General features: G+C 37.4%; 2 protein-coding genes across 2 annotated transcripts; both read right to left on the minus strand.

Annotated features, from left to right (window-relative positions):
* Positions 1–951: 951 nt before the first annotated feature.
* On the minus strand, positions 952–4,947 carry LOC113663544 (C-C motif chemokine 13-like). Its single transcript, XM_027178882.2, has 4 exons — positions 4,815–4,947; positions 2,259–2,429; positions 1,546–1,657; positions 952–1,326 (listed from the first exon to the last, which is right to left on the minus strand). Exons 1-4 carry the CDS (start codon positions 4,945–4,947, stop codon positions 1,212–1,214), a joined length of 531 nt encoding a protein of 176 aa, XP_027034683.2. The 3' UTR covers positions 952–1,211.
* Positions 4,948–6,060: 1,113 nt separating this feature from the next.
* Positions 6,061–7,712, minus strand: LOC113663548 (C-C motif chemokine 3-like). The gene is made up of 3 exons (XM_027178886.2): positions 7,557–7,712; positions 6,810–6,921; positions 6,061–6,582 (listed from the first exon to the last, which is right to left on the minus strand). The coding sequence occupies exons 1-3, from the start codon at positions 7,621–7,623 to the stop codon at positions 6,462–6,464; spliced, it is 300 nt and encodes a 99-aa protein (XP_027034687.1). The 5' UTR covers positions 7,624–7,712; the 3' UTR covers positions 6,061–6,461.
* Positions 7,713–19,423: the final 11,711 nt, after the last annotated feature.

Here is a 19,423-nt window from a genome sequence, read left to right on the forward strand (position 1 = left end):
GATATTTATTTATTTATTTATTTATTTATTTATTTATTTATTTATTTATTTAAATGAGATGAGAGTTGTTTACTAGAGACTAGTGAAATGTTCACTTAAGGACAAAGCTACTATAAGTACAAGAGGAAATAAGGGACTTATTTTACACAATATTACAGACTCTTGTGTTTTTAAAATTTCTATTCGCATTTTTTTTTAATGGGCCAGTAAACTGATATTTCTGCTTCGGTTTTAAATTTTTTTTCCCGAAATGAATTTGACTTGTGTGCAGCAAAAATTCAACTGAATCACATACTGAGCTACAGCTGGATGACAAAATAAAGGAAAAACTGTGGTTCCGTTATATCTAATTATGCAACACATGATGCTTTGAGGGGCATGTTCAGTTTCAGGGTGACTCCACCCCCATCACAGGACGAGATGACTCCATGAGAGCTTTTGTGAGAATGATTCTGTGTAAATCTTAAACAAACATGTGACAGATATTGAATTGATGTATTAGTTGAGTGTTTCCACCACCATCACAACACCAACTGACAGAAAACATGGTTTAGAAGAACGTCGTATCTCTGTAGAAGAGAATCTTTTGATGTTTTAAAGCTTCAGTAACACACTTTAGAGGTTTCTCCTTAAACTGTCACTTGTCTGTCTGGGTTTTATTGACTGAAGCCACATCTTCTATTTGTGTAATTCAGCCTGCAGCATTGATCAGTGGATTTCAGGTAAGGACCAAAAAATAAAAATATCCAGATTATAAAAAGCTTTCGTTTTTAGTTTTTTCTTCTATATATTAATCTTTGATGCTAACACATGTCCTGAACCACATCCTTTGCATTTAAAATCTTCTCACACCACCAGCAGTTTGACAAAGATTAAAACTTTATTTATTAATGAACATCATACTGTTTTTTTTTTGTATATTTGTAGTATACAAAACTCAACAATCAGAGGAAATAATATGAAAGAATACAAGATACTCATTAGTGAAAACTAAAAAAAGAGCAAAAAAAAAAAGAAATCAAAAGTATATTCCATTTATAATGTTCTTTAATATGGTTAAAAATAAAATTAATTACTGAATTAAAAAAAATATTCAGCTAAAAATAAATTCTGTCTTTCTGTCTAAATATATGAAAAAGAGCATTTGACAATAAAATAATAATCAGAATAATAAACGCATGTCTTATTAATGGAAAGAGGATTTAAACATTCTACGTAGGTTTGTTCTGGTTTTTAATCAGGTGCTGGTCAATTTTGTTCATGTTGTTCTTCACCCACTTGTCTTGGGAATTTGCACACACCTGCTTACCATCATTCAGGGTAAAGCTGTAGAGGAGAGAAAAGATTTACATCAGTGTGAAACTGTAATAAAATCAGAAAATCAGACACTCTGACACGCCCCAAACCTCCAAGATAATATAAAGTTAGATTCATATATAAGATTTATAAGTTAGATTCAGTACCAAGTTCAATTCTATTACACATAAACATAAAGAATTAACAGTCATTAAATAAAATTCAAAATACAAGTTGCTGAAAGCTTACATGACTCCAGGTTTTGTACACCGATGGTCTGTCACTCTACACGCTACAATGACTCTTGCAGGAACTGGCTGTGACTGAAAACTGAAACAGCACTTATCTGGTGCATTTTGATCTGTGTGAAAACATAGGCATTGAGTTCTGTGATTAAATTTTGACAGAAAAGAAGACTGCCTTTTGTATATGTTGGACTGAACCACATCACTGTGGAATATTAATGTTTATATTAATACACTCGTTCACAGGGGCAGGTGCGTAATAACATGCGGGCTTAAAAAAAGGTAAAATGTTTGTATAAGCCATAGATACTGTATGGTGGAAAATGTTTATGAGACATGTATAACCTCATCTGTTATATAAAAAAAAAAAGCTCTGAGCGAGTAAAAAGAGAAACTGCTGAGGAAATGAGATAAAAACAGAGATAAGGAAAAATATCTAAATAGATAATAAGTATAATGGAGTAACTTGGTATAAGAGGAATAAAACAATTAGGGACGTGATGTTACAGAAAGATTATGCAGTAACTCTGCCTCGTCACACCCCCACATCACTCAGGATTTTACTGTAACAGTGTGACAAACTTTATTATTATTTACTATTAATCTTACGTTCCGCGACCTGCTCGTCTTCTAATGTATCTATATATACACCAAAACTATGTAACAGCTCATACAGCTGCCTAATAAATGTTATAAAAATTATTAAATTGATCTTACTCTGAGCTGTTGAGAACTGAAAGCTGTAGAGAGCCAGAAGAAACAGCAGGAGACAACGAGTGAACATGACTGCTGATGATGATGATGATGATGATGATGAGGATGAGGATGATGAGGATGATGATGGTCTTGATGCAAACCGAACGATATTAATGCAGGTTTCACCTGAGTCTAGAGTTTATATAAGCTGTAAAGTGGAGGCGGGTGGAGTGTGGTTTAGGGGTTTGGAGGTGAAAAAAAAGTTTCACTGAGAAAAAAAAGCGAAGTGTGTTTTTCACTTACAAAATAAAAAATACCTACAAGCATTTAACACTTTAACACCTCAATTATCCAACACAACTGTCGTAATGGAACAAAACTACTGAGGTCCCAAAAATGATACAAATTAGAAAAATACTAAAATATAACTCTAAAACTGTATTTTTCAGACATCCCTATCCAGAGCAACATACATATTATCTCATTTTTATACAATGGAGCAATTGAAGGTTAAGGGCCTTGCTCAGGGGCCCAGCAGTGACAGCTTGGGATTTGATCTTGAAACATTTAGATCAGTAGCTGGAGTCCTTAAACACTTATAGCAACACACCAACATCTTTGAGCCTCACTGCTTCTGGTAAGAAGTTGTTTTAGATAGATAGATAGATAGATAGATAGATAGATAGATAGATAGATAGATAGATAGATAGATAGATAGATAGATAGATAGATAGATAGATAGATAGATAGATAGATAGATAGACTTTGATATTTCCTGTTGACAGTAACCCATGTAAAAGCTCACATGGGTTGAACACTTCATGCTCTGAAACTGCAGGCATGAGCTCAAGTAAATACATTTGCTGGTATGCAAATAACAATGAGATCACTTTCGAAAAAACATTGAAGTAAGAAAATCAAAGTAAAAATATAAACTGCGTGCACAAACATCTAAACATGAAAATTCAAAAATGACAGATTATAGTTATTATATACTATAGTGAATGTATTATGAAAAAAATATTATTTTTTTTATGTTCAGAAGCCAAATTTGTAAATTTTGTGAAATTTGGCAGCCATTTGTAAAGAAAATCGTTAAAAAATAAGACTGAGCATGTGAGCAAGATTATAGATTTAGTGCAGTGAAAAATAGATTTCAGTAGTAAATGTGTAGTTTGTGGTTTTTTTACAGAGTCAAGTGGTAGAGAGGAAGTGGTTTGATGAGTGTGTAATAACGATTAGCAGGCAGATAGAGTTTAGAAGTAGTTTTGCAGATGCGCAACAATGTCACTCGTAGGTAAACATGTATAATAAAGAACGGTGCAGGACACTCGAGATTTTCACTCCAACCTTCACCTCCACACCAAAAAAATTGTGGAATTAAACACTTGAATTAAGTTTTGTTTTGTTTGTGGATGAAAGTAAATGAGGTCATGGTTTTATATGACAGCACAGTTTTACCTCACATTTCCCTTATAGTAATACAAAATAAAACAGAGTGAATTTAAAAAAAAAACATTTCTAGACAGTCTAGACAGCAATGTTTTGGTGCTACTTTAGAACCACTTTTCCTGGTTCAGAGCCATTGCTTTGGGAAGGGTCACATGACATCTGTAAGAGAAATTGCATCATAGTCACTAATTCATTCTGGTCTCATCAGCATAAGAGGACAGAAAGAGTGCAATCTCATGAATAACAGTCCTCATGTTATCAACCCTATTGTAAAGTTACATTTAAATAATGTAAAAAAAACATACATTTTTATTTACATCAAACCAACCTAATGATTTCCACAAGATTTACTGTTTCTTTGATTTACTTCATCTTCTCCACAGCGAATCATTTGTTTCACAGAAATCACTGGCTTGCAAACCCTGTTGCTAGATTCCCTAAGATAAAGTAAAGTTCAGTAAGTTTTTTTCCTCATATTCCTGTGTGTATGTTGATGAATGAAATCACAAATTGACAGAGGTATGCAGTTATAGCTAATTTGCAATTAATGACACCTTCAAACCTCCATCGGTCATCAGGTAACATCACTTTTACTACAGCCAGCTCTTTGAGTAGCAGACAGGCATGTAATAAATCAGAATGCAGGGATACATGCAAACTGGGCAGCAGAGTGGACACCATGAGCACAACAGATTACAAATGAATGCATAACAGGTGTCAGTGTAAAATGTCACAATCATATCACGTGATAATGCGCTGCACTAATTCAGCCGCCTCTGCAGACTGAAAGGGACTTGAGTGGGCCTGTGGTTAGGGTTAAAGTTAGGGGTTAGGATTAAAATACTCATATTCTGATAGGGTTAGTGTACTGATAACTGATAATCACCAGTAATGGGGTTGGTGGAGGACATTGTTGTATTTTGGTGGCTAGGCCTTGGGTATAAGAAATGATTGTTTGAGATGTGTGAAGGTGGTAGCCATAGGTTTTGTCTAAACTAATTCACCAGGGCCCTCAAAATCTTGCCCCAGCAGGCATAGTAAGGGAGCGACAAAAGTTGCCCAGCAAACTAAGTGGACCTTTCTTTGTCTTTGGAGAACATCCTTGATTGGAGAACGGACACTGACCATGAGACAAAGTGGATGAACACCTTGGGAAGGTGTTCACGGATGAACACCTTGGGAAGTCCACAAAACCCTGAGGCAGACAATGAGTCCCAGTGAACTCCTGGATCTTAATAATGGAGGTGAAGGCCTGCATCTCCCAATGTGCAGGAATGCTAGACATGAACAGAACATGAATTAAACACAGAATCATTAGTGCATTTAGATGGCAGAGTGTATTTTTAAACATAGAAAGTTTGATCTCCTAGAGGGGAGATCTTTATCACAGGAATGTTGATGAAGCCATGTACCACATTTAGATGCGAGAGCTCAGTGCTTAAGTGTGTGACATGTGGTTTCACTCAGTGCACAGTCATATTTGTTGTTAAACTCATACAGTTTTGGAACAAATTGAGGGTGAGGAAATAACACAATTTTCATTTTTGGGTGAACTATACCTTTAAGAGCTACATTTAGCTTTAAATGTTATATGAATATGGGACCTGGAGCACAGGTTTTATCAGCTGTCAATTTTCAATGTACATTTAAGAGTGAACAATAAACACAGAATGAGATGGTAGTTTACAAAGCTTTCCAAATACATTTGTACTGGGGCTGTGGGTGAAATGTCACCCGAAGCTGCTGTAGCTTTAAGCTGAAATTCAACTGCAAAAATTCAACTGAATCACACACTGAGCTACAGCTGGATGACAAAATAAAGGAAAATCTGTGGTTCCTTCAGTTTCAGGGTGACTCCACCCCCATCACAGGATGAGATGCCTCCCTGAGAGGTTTTGTGAGAATGATTCTGTGTAAATCTTAAACAAACGTGACAGATATTGGATTGATGTATTAGTCAAGTGTTTCCACCACCATCACAACACCAACTGAGGGAAAACATGGTTTAGAAGCACATGGTATCTGTGCAGAAGAGAATGTTTTGATGGTTTAAAGCTTCAGTAACACACTTTAGAGGTTTCTCCTTAAACTGTCACTTGTCTGTCTGGGTTTTATTGACTGAAGCCACATCTTCTGTTTTTGTTATGCAGCCTGCAGCATTGATCAGTGGATTTCAGGTGAGGACCAATAAAAATAAATAAAAATAAAAATATCCATATTATAAAAAGTTTTTGATTTTAATTTTTTTTTCTAAATACAATCAACATTACTATCAAGTAGAAAAATTAATTTTTCAAATATATTAATATTTAATGCTACCACATGTCCTGAACCACATCCTTTGAATTTAAAAATCCTCTCACACCACCAGCAGTTTGACAAAGATTAAAGCTTTATTTATTAATGAACATCATACTGTTTTTTTTTTTTTTTTTTTTTTTTTTTTTTGTATATTTATAGTTCAGTGCATCAGCAAATCAAATGCAATTCAGTATCTAGACAGGAACTCAACAATCATAGGAAATAATATGAAAGAATGCAAGATATTGACTGTAAAATCTAGCAAAAAAAAAAAAGAAAGAAAAATTATGTTCCATTTAAAATGTTCTTTAATATGTTTAAAAATAATTTGAATTACTGAATTTTAAAAAATGATTTAATTCAGGTAAACAAAAATATATTCTGTCTTTCTGTCTAAATATATGCAAAAAATAATTTGTCAATAAAATAATAATCAGAATAATAAACACGTCTTATTAATGGAGAGAGGATTTAATTATCTGTAGGTTTGGTCGGGTTGTTAAAAAGGCGCTGTTCAATATTGTTCATGTTGTTCTTCACCCACTTGACTTGGGGATCTGCACACACACGACGACCGTCCTGTAGAGTAAAGCTGTAGAGGAGAGAGAAGATTTACATCAGTGTGAAACTGTAATAAAATCAGAAAATCAGACACTCTGACACGCCCCAAACCTCCAAAATAATATAAAGTTAGATTCATATATAAGATTTATGAGTTAGATTCAGTACCAAGTTCAATTCTATTACATATAAACATAAAGAATTAATATACATTAATTAAAATTTATTAAAAAAATTAACAAGTTGCTGAAAGCTTACATGACTCCAGGTTTTGTACACCGAAGGTCTGTCACTGCATACGCTGTAATGACTTTTACAGGAATTGGCTGTGTCTGAAAACTGAAACAGCACGTATCTGGCTCATTTGCACCTGTGTGAAAACATAGGCATCAAGTTCTGTGATTAAATGTTGACAAAAAAAAAGATTGCCTTTTGTATATGTTGGACTGAACCACATCACAGTGGAATATTAATGTTTATATTAATACACTCGTTGTGATATGTTGATGTTTCTATAGCAACTCGTTCACGGGGGAACGTGCGTAATAACATGCAGGCTTTAAAAAAAGGTAAAATGTTTACACCATAGATATGGTGGAAAATGTCTATGAGATATATATTAAGGAGCTCATCTGTTATAAAAATAAAGCTCGGAGAGAGTAAAAAGAAAAGCTGCTGAGGAAATGAAATAAAGCAGAGATAAGGAAAAAAATCTAAATAGATAATAAGTATAATGGAGTACAGTAACTTGGTATAAGAGGACTAAAACTATTAGGGGCGTGATGTTACAGAAAGATTATTGTCTTAAGCAGTAACTCTGCTTCATCACACCCCCACATCACTCAGGATTTTACTGCAACAGTGTAACAAACTTTATTATTATTTACTATTAATCTCATGTTTTCTGACCTGCTCGTCTTCTAATGTATCTATATACACCAAAACTATGTAACAGCTCATACAGCTACCTAATAAATGGTATAAAAATGATTAAATTGATCTTACTCTGAGCTGTTGAGAACTGAAAGCTGTAGAGAGCCAGAAGAAACAGCAGGAGACAACGAGTGAACATGACTGCTGATGATGATGATGATGAGGATGATGAGGATGAGGATGATGGTCTTGATGCAAACCGAACGATATTAATGCAGGTTTCACCTGAGTCTAGAGTTTATATAAGCTGTAAAGTGGAGGCGGGTGGAGTGTGGTTTAGGGGTTTGGAGGTGACATAAAAGTTTCACTGTGACTGTGACTGTGAAAAAAGCGAACCTTCGTCAGAAACGACTACGTGTTTTTCACTTACAAAATAAAAAATAGATACAATCATTTAACACTTTAACACCTCATTTATCCAAAACAACAATACCAACCCTAACCCTAACCCTGGCGTAATGGAACAAAACTACTGAGGTCCCAAAAATGATACAACTTATAAAAATACTAAAATATCAATAAGTGTATTTGTCAAACATCCCTATCCAGAGCAACATACATCTTATCTCATTTTTATACAATGGAGCAATTGAAGGTTAAGGGCCTTGCAACACACCTTCATCATTGAGCCTCACTGCTTCTGGAAAGAAGTTGTTTTAGATAGATAGATAGATAGATAGATAGATAGATAGATAGATAGAGAGAGAGAGAGAGAGAGAGAGAGAGAGAGAGAGAGAGAGAGATAGACTTTGATATTTCCTGTTGACTGTAACCCATGTGAATTCTTTATGCTCTGAAACTGCAGAAGTGAGCTCAAGTAAATAGTAAATACATTCAATGGCATGCGGATAACAATGAGATCACTTTCGAAAGTGTTGTTTTAGATAGATAGATAGATAGATAGATAGATAGATAGATAGATAGATAGATAGATAGATAGATAGATAGATAGATAGATAGATAGATAGATGACTTTGATATTTCCTGTTGACTGTAACCCATGTGAATTCTTCATGCTCTCAAACTGCAGACGTAAGCCCAAGTAAATACATTTGATGGCATGCGGATAACAATGAGATCACTTTTGAAAAAACACTGAAGTGAGAAAGTCTTGAAGTAAAAATATAAACTACGTGCACAAACATCTACACATAAAAATGTCTGAAAAATGTAATAAATGAATCATTCAAAAGCGACACAGATGTGGAAAATGTGGGAATCATAGCTAATAGCTATAGTTAATGTATTATGTAAAAATGTATTATTATTTTTTTATGTTTAGAAGCAAAATTTGTAAATTTTGTGAGATTTGACAGCCATTTGTCAAGAAAATTGTTAAAAAAAGATTTGAATAAGACTGAGCATGTGAGCAAGATTATTAGTGCAGAGAAAAATAGATTTCAGTAGAAAATGTGCAGTTTGTGTTTTTTTTTTACAGAGTCAAGTGGTAGAGAGGAAGTGGTTTGATGAGTGTGTAATAACGATTAGCAGGCAGATAGAGTTTAGAAGTTGTTTTGTAGATGCGCAACAATGTCATTCGTAGGTAAACATGTATAATAAAGAACGGTGCAGGACACTCGAGATTTTCACTCCAACCTTCACCTCCACACCAAAAGAATTGTGGAATTAAACACTTAGGAACATTTGAATTAAGTTTCGTTTTGTTTGTGGATGAAAGTAAATTAGGTCATGGTTTTATATGACAGTGCAGCGTAACCTCACATTTCCCTCATAGCACTGGTGTAGTCTACGTGATACGCAGGTATACGCCGTATACCCACTAGGAAAGGCCAAGGATTTCCGTATACCCACTTAAAAAGCGTGAGGATACGTAACAATATCGTTTTGTGACAGAACTTTCATTCATAAATTCACCCCGTCTGTGTTGCGAACACAGACTGTGGGTGCAATTGCGAATCACTAACGTTTTTGGACCATTGGGGCTTCCGTGGCCTGTGACCTGATCTGACGTCACCTACCAAGGAGGAAAATCAGTTGCTAGGCAGTGTTTTTTGGGTGCAAATTTGAAATTAACTAAGTAATGTAAAAGAAGATATGAAACGAAAGCAGACTCAAATTACACTCTTTGAGCAAGATGGCGCCGAGCATGGCAGCCGTGTTGCGAGCTCCGAGGAAACTTTGCAGTTTTTCATTTATCTTACTAGTTATTCTGCTGTTCTGCATGTTGGAATTTGTTTGCATAACTGCCTACGACAGACACACGCTTCTAAATATAGGTTCCTATGTCGCAAAACGCAAACTGGACTTTGAGTTCTTGAACGCTGGCGATTTGTTTACCAACACCGCATCGGAGCCCTTTGTCTGGGCCGCACGAATGCGACAGAGGAATCGCCGCCGGAAAAGAGGGAAGAGAGCCGGCGTCCTTGTTAGACTCAGACGTCGTCCCCTCCGACCTCCTCTCCCAACCATTTTGCTGGCTAATGTTCAGTCACTAGACAACAAACTCTGTGAACTACGGGCACGTATCTCCTACCAACGAGAAACGAGGGACTGCTGCATTATTTGCCTCACAGAAACCTGGATGTCTGCGGAGGTTCCAGACTCAGCCATTGAGCTCACGGGGTTCTCCGTGCACCGCTCAGACAGGACAAAAGAGCTCACAGGGAAAAGCAGAGGTGGAGGTGTTTGTTTTTTTATCAACAACTCGTGGTGTGATGAAAGGAACCTACACTCTATTAAATCCTTCTGCTCCCCTGATCTGGAATTTATTATGCTTCTGTGTCGACCATTCTGGCTACCGAGGGAATTTATAGGGGTCATTATCACAGCTGTTTATATTCCTCCTCAAGCTAACACAGACCAGGCACTCAAGGAACTGTATGGGAATATAAGTGAGCAGCAAACCGCGCACCCAGATGCAGCGTTTATTGTAACAGGGGACTTTAAGAAAGCCAACTTCAGAACAATATCTCCAAAATACCTCCAACACATCACCATCAACACGCCTGGTGACCGTATACTGGACCACTGCTACCCTCCCGGGATGCTTACAAATCCCTCCCCCGCCCACCTCTCGGCAAATCGGACCACTCGTCCATTCTGCTCCTGCCTGCTTATATGCAGAAACTGAAACGGGAAGCACCAGCCCTCAGGACAATCCAATGCTGGTCGGACCAATCAGATGCTATACTACAGGACTGTTTTGATCACGTGGACTGGGACATGTTCCGGGCAGCGTCTGATGACGACATAGAGGCGTACTCAGATTCTGTCACGTGTTTCATCAGGAAGTGTGTAGAAGATGTTGTGCCGACAAAAACAATACACGTCTACCCCAACCAAAAACCGTGGATTAATAGCGATGTTCAAGCGGCCTTGTCAGCGCGGACGTCTGCTTTTAAATCCGGGAATCCTGACGATCGCAAACAAGCCAGCTACGATCTCAGGAAAACCATCAAAGCCGCAAAAAGACAATACAAACACAAAGTTGAAGAACATTTAAACACCAACAACGCAAGAAGCATGTGGCAGGGCATCAACAACATCACGGACTTTAAAGGGAACAAACCAGCGACTGTGAACATTGTTGCCTCTTACCGGATGAGCTAAATAACTTTTATGCTCGTTTCGAGGCTCACAACCCCGCCCACACAGAGAGCGCTCCCGCGGCTGCCGCAGAAGATGTGAGTGCACTCTCCGTCTCTGTCGCGGATGTAACCCGATCCTTCCGAAGGGTAAACATCCGCAAGGCTGCGGGTTCTGACGGTATCCCAGGCCGTGTGCTCAGAGCATGCGCATACCAACTGGCCGGTGTGTTCACAGACATTTTCAACCTCTCCCTGTGTCTGTCTGTGGTTCCATCATGTTTCAAAAAATCCACCATTGTGCCCATACCAAAGAAAAATAAAATCACATGCCTAAATGACTGGAGGCCAGTTGCTCTTGTAACCGGCCGAGCTCTGGCAACTTCTACTCCCTGCGTTGTGTAATAAAAGACCCGGAAGAACTGGAGCTGCTGCTGAACTGGAGAGTTTATTCTGCACAAACCAAAGAGTACAGCACAAGAATAAACCGTAGTCTGTGATTCTTCACCTCTACTCAGCACGCACACTGCGGTCTGAGGAAGCAGCGCGGGCTGAACCAGAATGACGTCACCATTAAAGAGACATACAAAATATTTTTCCAAAATGGCAAAAAAATAAAATACGAATGAAAATAATAAGGTTTTCATGAGCAAATTAACACTAAATAAACAGTTGGAAATGAAAGGATAATTAGTGAAATACATCAATATTTTACTTATATTAACAATCGTCACACTCTCACACCCATCTTCAGTAAGTGTTTTGAGAGACTAGTCAGAGAATACATCTGCTCTGTGCTGCCTGCCTCACTTGATCCGCTACAGTTTGCATACCGCAGCAACCGTTCCACAGATGATGCTATCGCTTTCACCCTACACACCGCTCTCTCCCACCTGGAAAATAAGAACACCTATGTGAGAATGCTGTTTGTGGACTACAGCTCAGCATTTAACACAATAGTGCCTGCCACACTTCTAGCGAAGCTCCAGACTCTGGGACTAAACAGATCTCTGTGCAACTGGATTCTGGACTTCCTGACAGGCAGAAGTTAGGTTGGTGAGAATGGGTAGCAATACTTCATCCAAGTTGATCCTCAACACCAGTGCACCTCAGGGCTGTGTCCTCAGCCCACTCCTGTATTCCCTGTATACACACGACTGTACAACCACACACAGCTCCAATGTCATCGTCAAATTCGCTGATGATACAACGGTGATAGGCCTGATCACCGACAACGATGAGACGGCCTACAGAGAAGAGGTGAGCACCCTGACCAAATGGTGTCAGAAGAACCACCTCTCACTAAACATTGACAAGACCAAGGAGCTGGTGGTTGATTTCAGGAGACAGAGCAGAGAACACAGACCCATCACCATCGACAAGACACCTGTGGAGCGTGTGAGCAGCTTTAAGTTTCTGGGTGTTAACATCAGTGAGGATCTCACCTTGTCCACACACACCGACACAGTGCTGAAGAAGGCACACCAACGCCTCTTCTTCCTGAGACGGCTGAGGAAGTTTGGAATGAGCCCCAGCATCCTCAGAACATTCTACACTTGCACTATAGAGAGCATCCTGATGGGCTGCATCACCGCCTGGTTTGGAAACAGCACCTCTGGCAACCGTAAAGCTCTGAAAAGGGTCGTGCGAACTGCCAGCCACATTGTTGGAGGTGAGCTTCCCTCCCTCCAGGACATCTACAACAGGCGGTGTATAAGGAAAGCTCGGAGGATCACTAATGACTCCAGCCACCCGTCCCACAGACTGCTCTCTGTGCTCCCCTCAGGAAGACGTCTCCGCAGCATCCGATCCCGCACTAGTCGACTGAGGGATAGCTTTTTCCCTCAGGCCATCAGACTAATTAACAGCCATAACTAACACAGCATACAGAACACTCCCACAATATTCAACAGTTCAACACCAGACTATACACACATGCACACACGCACACTGCATTCATACTGCATCAATACACACGGGACTACACACACACACACTGCATTTAATTTAAAAATCTAAAATAAATAAATAAATAAATAAATATAATAATAAATAAATAAATAATAATTAATAAAAAAATAATAAAAAAATCTATCTGACAATAAGCTATCGGTACCACAGGACATTTCTGTATCTGTACAGTCCGTTGCACCTTAACATGTTACATATATATTACATGTATATAATACTTATATATATTATTTATATTTATACTTATACATACATATATGTATGGTTATATATATATGTCTAGTAGTACACTGTGTTTACTGACTATGTATGAGCACATTGCATCCTTTCCACATTTTCCACATTTGCACATTTCAATGGTACTGAGCATTTTGCACATTCTTTTTTCTAACCTGTCTGTAAATTGTTCTGTTTATGTTTCTACTATTGTATGTAAATGGTTCTGCAATTTCTGGAGCTCGCTCCCAAGAATTTCACTCACCAAGGCACATGTGCCGTGGTGATGTGACAATAAAGGTGACTTGACTTGACTTGACTTGAGTGTTTTCGGAAGCCTGCGCTTAAAGCTACAGCAGCTTCGGTTGGCATTTCACCCACAGCCCCAGTACAAATGTATTTGGAAAGCTTTGTAAACTACCATCTCATTCAGTGTTTATTGTTCACTCTTAAATGTACATTGAAAATTGACAGCTGATAAAACCTGTGCTCCAGGTCCCATATTCATATAACATTTAAAGCTAAATGTAGCTCTTAAAGGTATAGTTCACCCAAAAATGAAAATTGTGTTATTTCCTCACCCTCAATTTGTTCCAAAACTGTATGAGTTTCTTTCTTCTGTTTAACACAAAAGATGATATTTTGGAAAATATCAAAAATATCATCTTTTAAGAGCTACATTTAGCCTTAAATGTTATATGAATATGGCACCTGGAGCACAGGTTTTATCCGCTGACTGTCTTTTGTTGCTTATAATAAATTGGAATGTTGATAACACATAAGCAGTCTTTAATAATGCTCTCAATTACATGTAGATGCTTATTTTACGCATTAGTGAGTGTGCTGGTGCCTATGGGGTGTTGCTCTAGGATGGGTGCGTATGAGGCTGGGGGGGGGGGTGTGTCACAGTATACTCACTACAAAAAACTAGACTACACCACTGCCTCATAGTATTACAAAATAGAACAGAGTGAATTTAAAAAAAAAAAACATTGCTAGACAGTTTAGACAGCAATGTTTTGTTGCTACTTTAGAACCACTTTTCCTGGTTCAGAGCCATTGCTTTGGGAAGGGTCACATGACATCTGTAAGAGAAATTGCATCATAGTCACTAATTCATTCTGGTCACTAATTCATTCTGGTCTCATCAGCATCAGAGGACAGAAAGAGTGCAATCTCATGAATAACAGGCCTCATGTTATCAACCTTATTGTAAAGTTACATTTAAATAATGTAAAAAAACACATACATTTTTATTTACATCAAACCAACCTAATGATTTCCACAAGATTTACTGTTTCTTTGATTTAATTCATCTTCTCCACAGCGAATCATTTGTTTCACAGAAATCACTGGCTTGTAAACCCTGTCGCTAGATTCCCTAAGATTTAGTAATGTTCAGTAAGTACTTTCCTCATATTCCTGTGTGTATGTTGATGAATGAAATCACAGATAAATTGACAGAGGTATGCAGTTATAGCTAATTTGCAATTAATGACACCTTCAAACCTCCATCAATCATCATGTAACATCACTTTTATTACAGCCAGCTCTTTGAGTAGCAGACAAGCATGTAATAAATCAGAATCCAGGAATACATGCAAACTGGGCTTCCTATCAGCAGAGTGGACACCATGAGCACAACAGATTACAAATGAATGCAAAAGAGGTGTCAGTGTAAAATGTCACAATCGTATCACGTGATAATGCGCTGCACTAATTCAGTGCACTAATAAGATCCTCATATGGGTGAAACTAGAGGGTGTGATTACAAATATACAGTCAAACAAATGTTGTATTGGTGTAAGGATCACATGGAGTTCAGATCTCCTGTTAGTAGCACAGAGTCCAACTGGAGCTGATAGATCAGTAGATGTCTCAGGATTCTCACAGATTTGGCCTCATCTGAGTGGCGGTCCAAAATCCTCATCGCACGGAAGACGATCAGAGCTGGTACAATGTCTGGATGCCTCGGGATGGGTAGAAAGAGAGAAGCAGTGTAGAGGGATTAACATATCTGCTGTTCATAAAAATTTGCAAGTCTAATGTAAAAGTGGACAATATTATGGGATGTATTATGAGTACGCCTAACTAAAGAGATGAGTTTTTAATCTGCTTTTGAACTGGGAAAGTGTGTCTGAGCCCTGAACATTATCAGGAAGACTATTCCAGAGTTTGGGAGCTAAATAATAAAATGCTCTACCACCATTAGTAGACTTAGATATTCTGGAAACTACCAGAAGTCTCCTGAGTTTTGTGATCTCAGAGAGTGTGAAGGATTGTAACGTGTTAGAAGACTAGTTAGATACATGGGAGCTAAACCATTTAAAGCCTTGTATGTAAGTAGCAGCAGTTTGTAATCAATTCTAAACTTAACAGGAAGCCAGTGTAGAGATGATACAATTGGGGTTATATGGTCATACTTTCTTAATACTTCACTTGTCTGTCTGGGTTTTATTGACTGAAGCCACATCTTCTGTTTGTGTGATGCAGCCTGCAGCATTGATCAGTGGATTTCAGGTGAGGACCAATAAAAATAAATAAAAATATGCAGATTATAAAACAGCTTTTGTTTTTATTTTATTTTTTTTCTAAATACAATCAACATTACTTTCAAGTAGAATTTTTTTTCAAATATATTAATCTTTGATGCTACCACATGTCCTGAACCACATCATTTGAATTTAAAAATCCTCTCACACCAACAGCAGTTTGACAAATATTAAAGCTTTATTTATTAATGAACATCATACTGTTTTTTTTTTTTGTATATTTATAGTTCAGTGCATCAGCAAATCAAATGCAATTCAGTAGCTAGACAGGAACTCAACAATCAGAGGAAATAATTTTGAAAGAATACAAGATAGTGATTAGTGAAAACTATCAAAAAAAGAAATAAAAATTATGTTCCATTTAAAATGTTTTTTAATATAAAAATAAAATGAAATACCAAATTTAAAAAAAGATTTAATTCAGTTATACAAAGAGCATTTGGCAATAAAATAAGAATCAAAATAATAAACGCATGTCTTATTAATGGAGAGAGGATTTAAACACACTTTGTAGTTTTGATCAGGATGTTAAAAAGGCACTGGTCAATACTGTTCATGTTGTTCTTCACCCACTTGTCTTGGGGATCTGCACACACATGACGACCGTTCTGTAGAGTAAAGCTGTAGAGGAGAGAGAAGATTTACATCAGTGTGAAACTGTAATAAAATCAGAAAATCAGACACTCTGACAGGCCCCAAACCTCCAAGATAATATAAAGTTAGATTCATATATAAGATTTATAAGTTAGGTTCAGTACCAAGTTCAATTCTATTACACATAAACCTAAAGAATTAACAGTCATTAAATAAAATTCAAAATACAAGTTGCTGAAAGCTTACATGACTCCAGGTTTTGTACACTGAAGCTCTGTCACTGCATACGCTGCAATGGCTTTTGCAGAAATTGGCTGTGTCTGATATCTGAAACAGCAGTTAGATGGTCCATGTGCACCTGTGTGAAAACATAGGCATTGAGTTCTGTGATTAAATGTTGACAAAAAAAAAAAAAAAGATTGAAGGTGGAAGATGCAGCCTTTTGTATATGTTGGACTGAACCACATCACTGCTGAATATTAATGTTTATAGTAATATACTTGTTCTGATATGTCAATGTTTCTATAGCAACTCGTTCACGGGGGCACGTGCATAATAACTTGCAGGCTTAAAAAAGGGTAAAATGTTTGTATACACCATAGATATCATGGGAAATGTATATAAGATATGTATTAAGGAAAAATCTCTGAGAGAGTAAAAAGAGAAGCTGCTGAGGAAAAGAAATAAAGCAGAGATAAGGAAAAATCCATGTCCCTAGTGCCACCCAATCCACATTGCACCTGCCCCTTACGGTTCCTCCTGCAGGTGGTGGGCCCACAGGAGATTTGTATTAAGGATCATTGCATCATTTGATATTTCATGTATTCTTCATGTTCTGAAACTGCAGACGTGAGCCCAAGTAAATACATTTGATGGCATGCAGATAACAATGAGATCACTTTCGAAAAAACATTGAAGTAAGAAAATCTTGAAGTAAAAATAGAAACCTCTACATTTTTTTTTACATATTTATCAAACATCTACACATGAAAATGTGTGAAAAATGTTATAAATGAATCATTCACAAGCGACACAGATGTGGAAAATGTGGGAATTATAGCTAATAGCTATAGTTAATGTATTACGTAAAAATTTATTAATTTTTTTTATATCCAGAAGTCAAATTTGTAAATTTTGTGATATTTGGCAGCCAATTGTCAAGAAAATTGTTAAAAAAAAGATATGAATAAGACTGAGCATGTGAGCAAGATTATTAGTGCAGGGATTTCAGTAGAAAATGTGTAGTTTGTGGTTTTTTTTACAGAGTCAAGTGGTAGAGAGGAAGTGGTTTGATGAGTATGTAATAACGATTAGCAGGCACATAGAGTTTAGAAGTAGTTTTGTAGATGCGCAACAATGTCACTCGTAGGTAAACATGTATAATAAAGAACGGTGCAGGACACTCGAGATCTTCACTCCAACCTTCACCTCCACACCAAAAAATTGTGGAATTAAACACTTAGGAACATTTGAATTAAGTTCCATTTTGTTTGTGGATGAAAGTAAATTAGGTCATGGTTTTATATGACAGCACAGTTTTACCTCACATTTCCCTCATAGTAATACAAAATAGAACAGAGTGAATTAAAAAAAAAAAAACATTTCTAGACAGTCTAGACAGCAATATTTTGGTGCTACTTTAGAACCACTTTTCCTGGTTCAGAGCCATTGCTTTGGGAAGGGTCACATGACATCTGTAAGAGAAATTGCATCATAGTCACTAATTCATTCTGGTCACTAATTTATTCTGGTCTCATCAGCATCAGAGGACAGAAAGAGTGCAATCTCATGAATAACAGGCCTCATGTTATCAACCCTATTGTAAAGTTACATTTAAATAATGTAAAAAAAAACACATACATTTTTATTTACATCAAACCAACCTAATGATTTCCACAAGATTTACTGTTTCTTTGATTTACTTCATCTTCTCCACAGCGAATCATTTGTTTCACAGAAATCACTGGCTTGCAAACCCTGTTGCTAGATTCCCTAAGATAAAGTAAAGTTCAGTAAGTTTTTTTCCTCATATTCCTGTGTGTATGTTGATGAATGAAATCACAAATTGACAGAGGTATGCAGTTATAGCTAATTTGCAATTAATGACACCTTCAAACCTCCATCGGTCATCAGGTAACATCACTTTTACTACAGCCAGCTCTTTGAGTAGCAGACAGGCATGTAATAAATCAGAATGCAGGGATACATGCAAACTGGGCAGCAGAGTGGACACCATGAGCACAACAGATTACAAATGAATGCATAACAGGTGTCAGTGTAAAATGTCACAATCATATCACGTGATAATGCGCTGCACTAATTCAGCCGCCTCTGCAGACTGAAAGGGACTTGAGTGGGCCTGTGGTTAGGGTTAAAGTTAGGGGTTAGGATTAAAATACTCATATTCTGATAGGGTTAGTGTACTGATAACTGATAATCACCAGTAATGGGGTTGGTGGAGGACATTGTTGTATTTTGGTGGCTAGGCCTTGGGTATAAGAAATGATTGTTTGAGATGTGTGAAGGTGGTAGCCATAGGTTTTGTCTAAACTAATTCACCAGGGCCCTCAAAATCTTGCCCCAGCAGGCATAGTAAGGGAGCGACAAAAGTTGCCCAGCAAACTAAGTGGACCTTTCTTTGTCTTTGGAGAACATCCTTGATTGGAGAACGGACACTGTCCATGAGACAAAGTGAAACCCAGGTAGATTACAGTGGATTGACAGAACTGTAATTTAGACAGTGAGGCTTTAAAACACTTGGCAGCCAGATAATTGATTATGTGCAGCAATTCTCAATACTCAAAGTCTCATTTTCAGCAGAGAGAAGCAGATACCACCCTGATGAACACCTTTGGAAGTCCACAAAACCCTGAGGCAGGCAATGAGTCCCAGTGAACTCCTGGATCTTAATAATGGAGGTGAAGGCCTGCAGCTCCCAATGTGCAGGAATGCTAGACATGAACAGAACATGAATTACAGTAAACACAGAAACATTAGTGCATTTAGATGGCAGAGTGTATTTTTAAAGATAGAATGTTTGATTTCCTAGAGGGTAGATCTC

This window comes from Tachysurus fulvidraco, chromosome 1 (assembly GCF_022655615.1).
Source record: "Tachysurus fulvidraco isolate hzauxx_2018 chromosome 1, HZAU_PFXX_2.0, whole genome shotgun sequence".
Classification (NCBI taxonomy): Eukaryota; Metazoa; Chordata; class Actinopteri; order Siluriformes; family Bagridae; genus Tachysurus; species Tachysurus fulvidraco.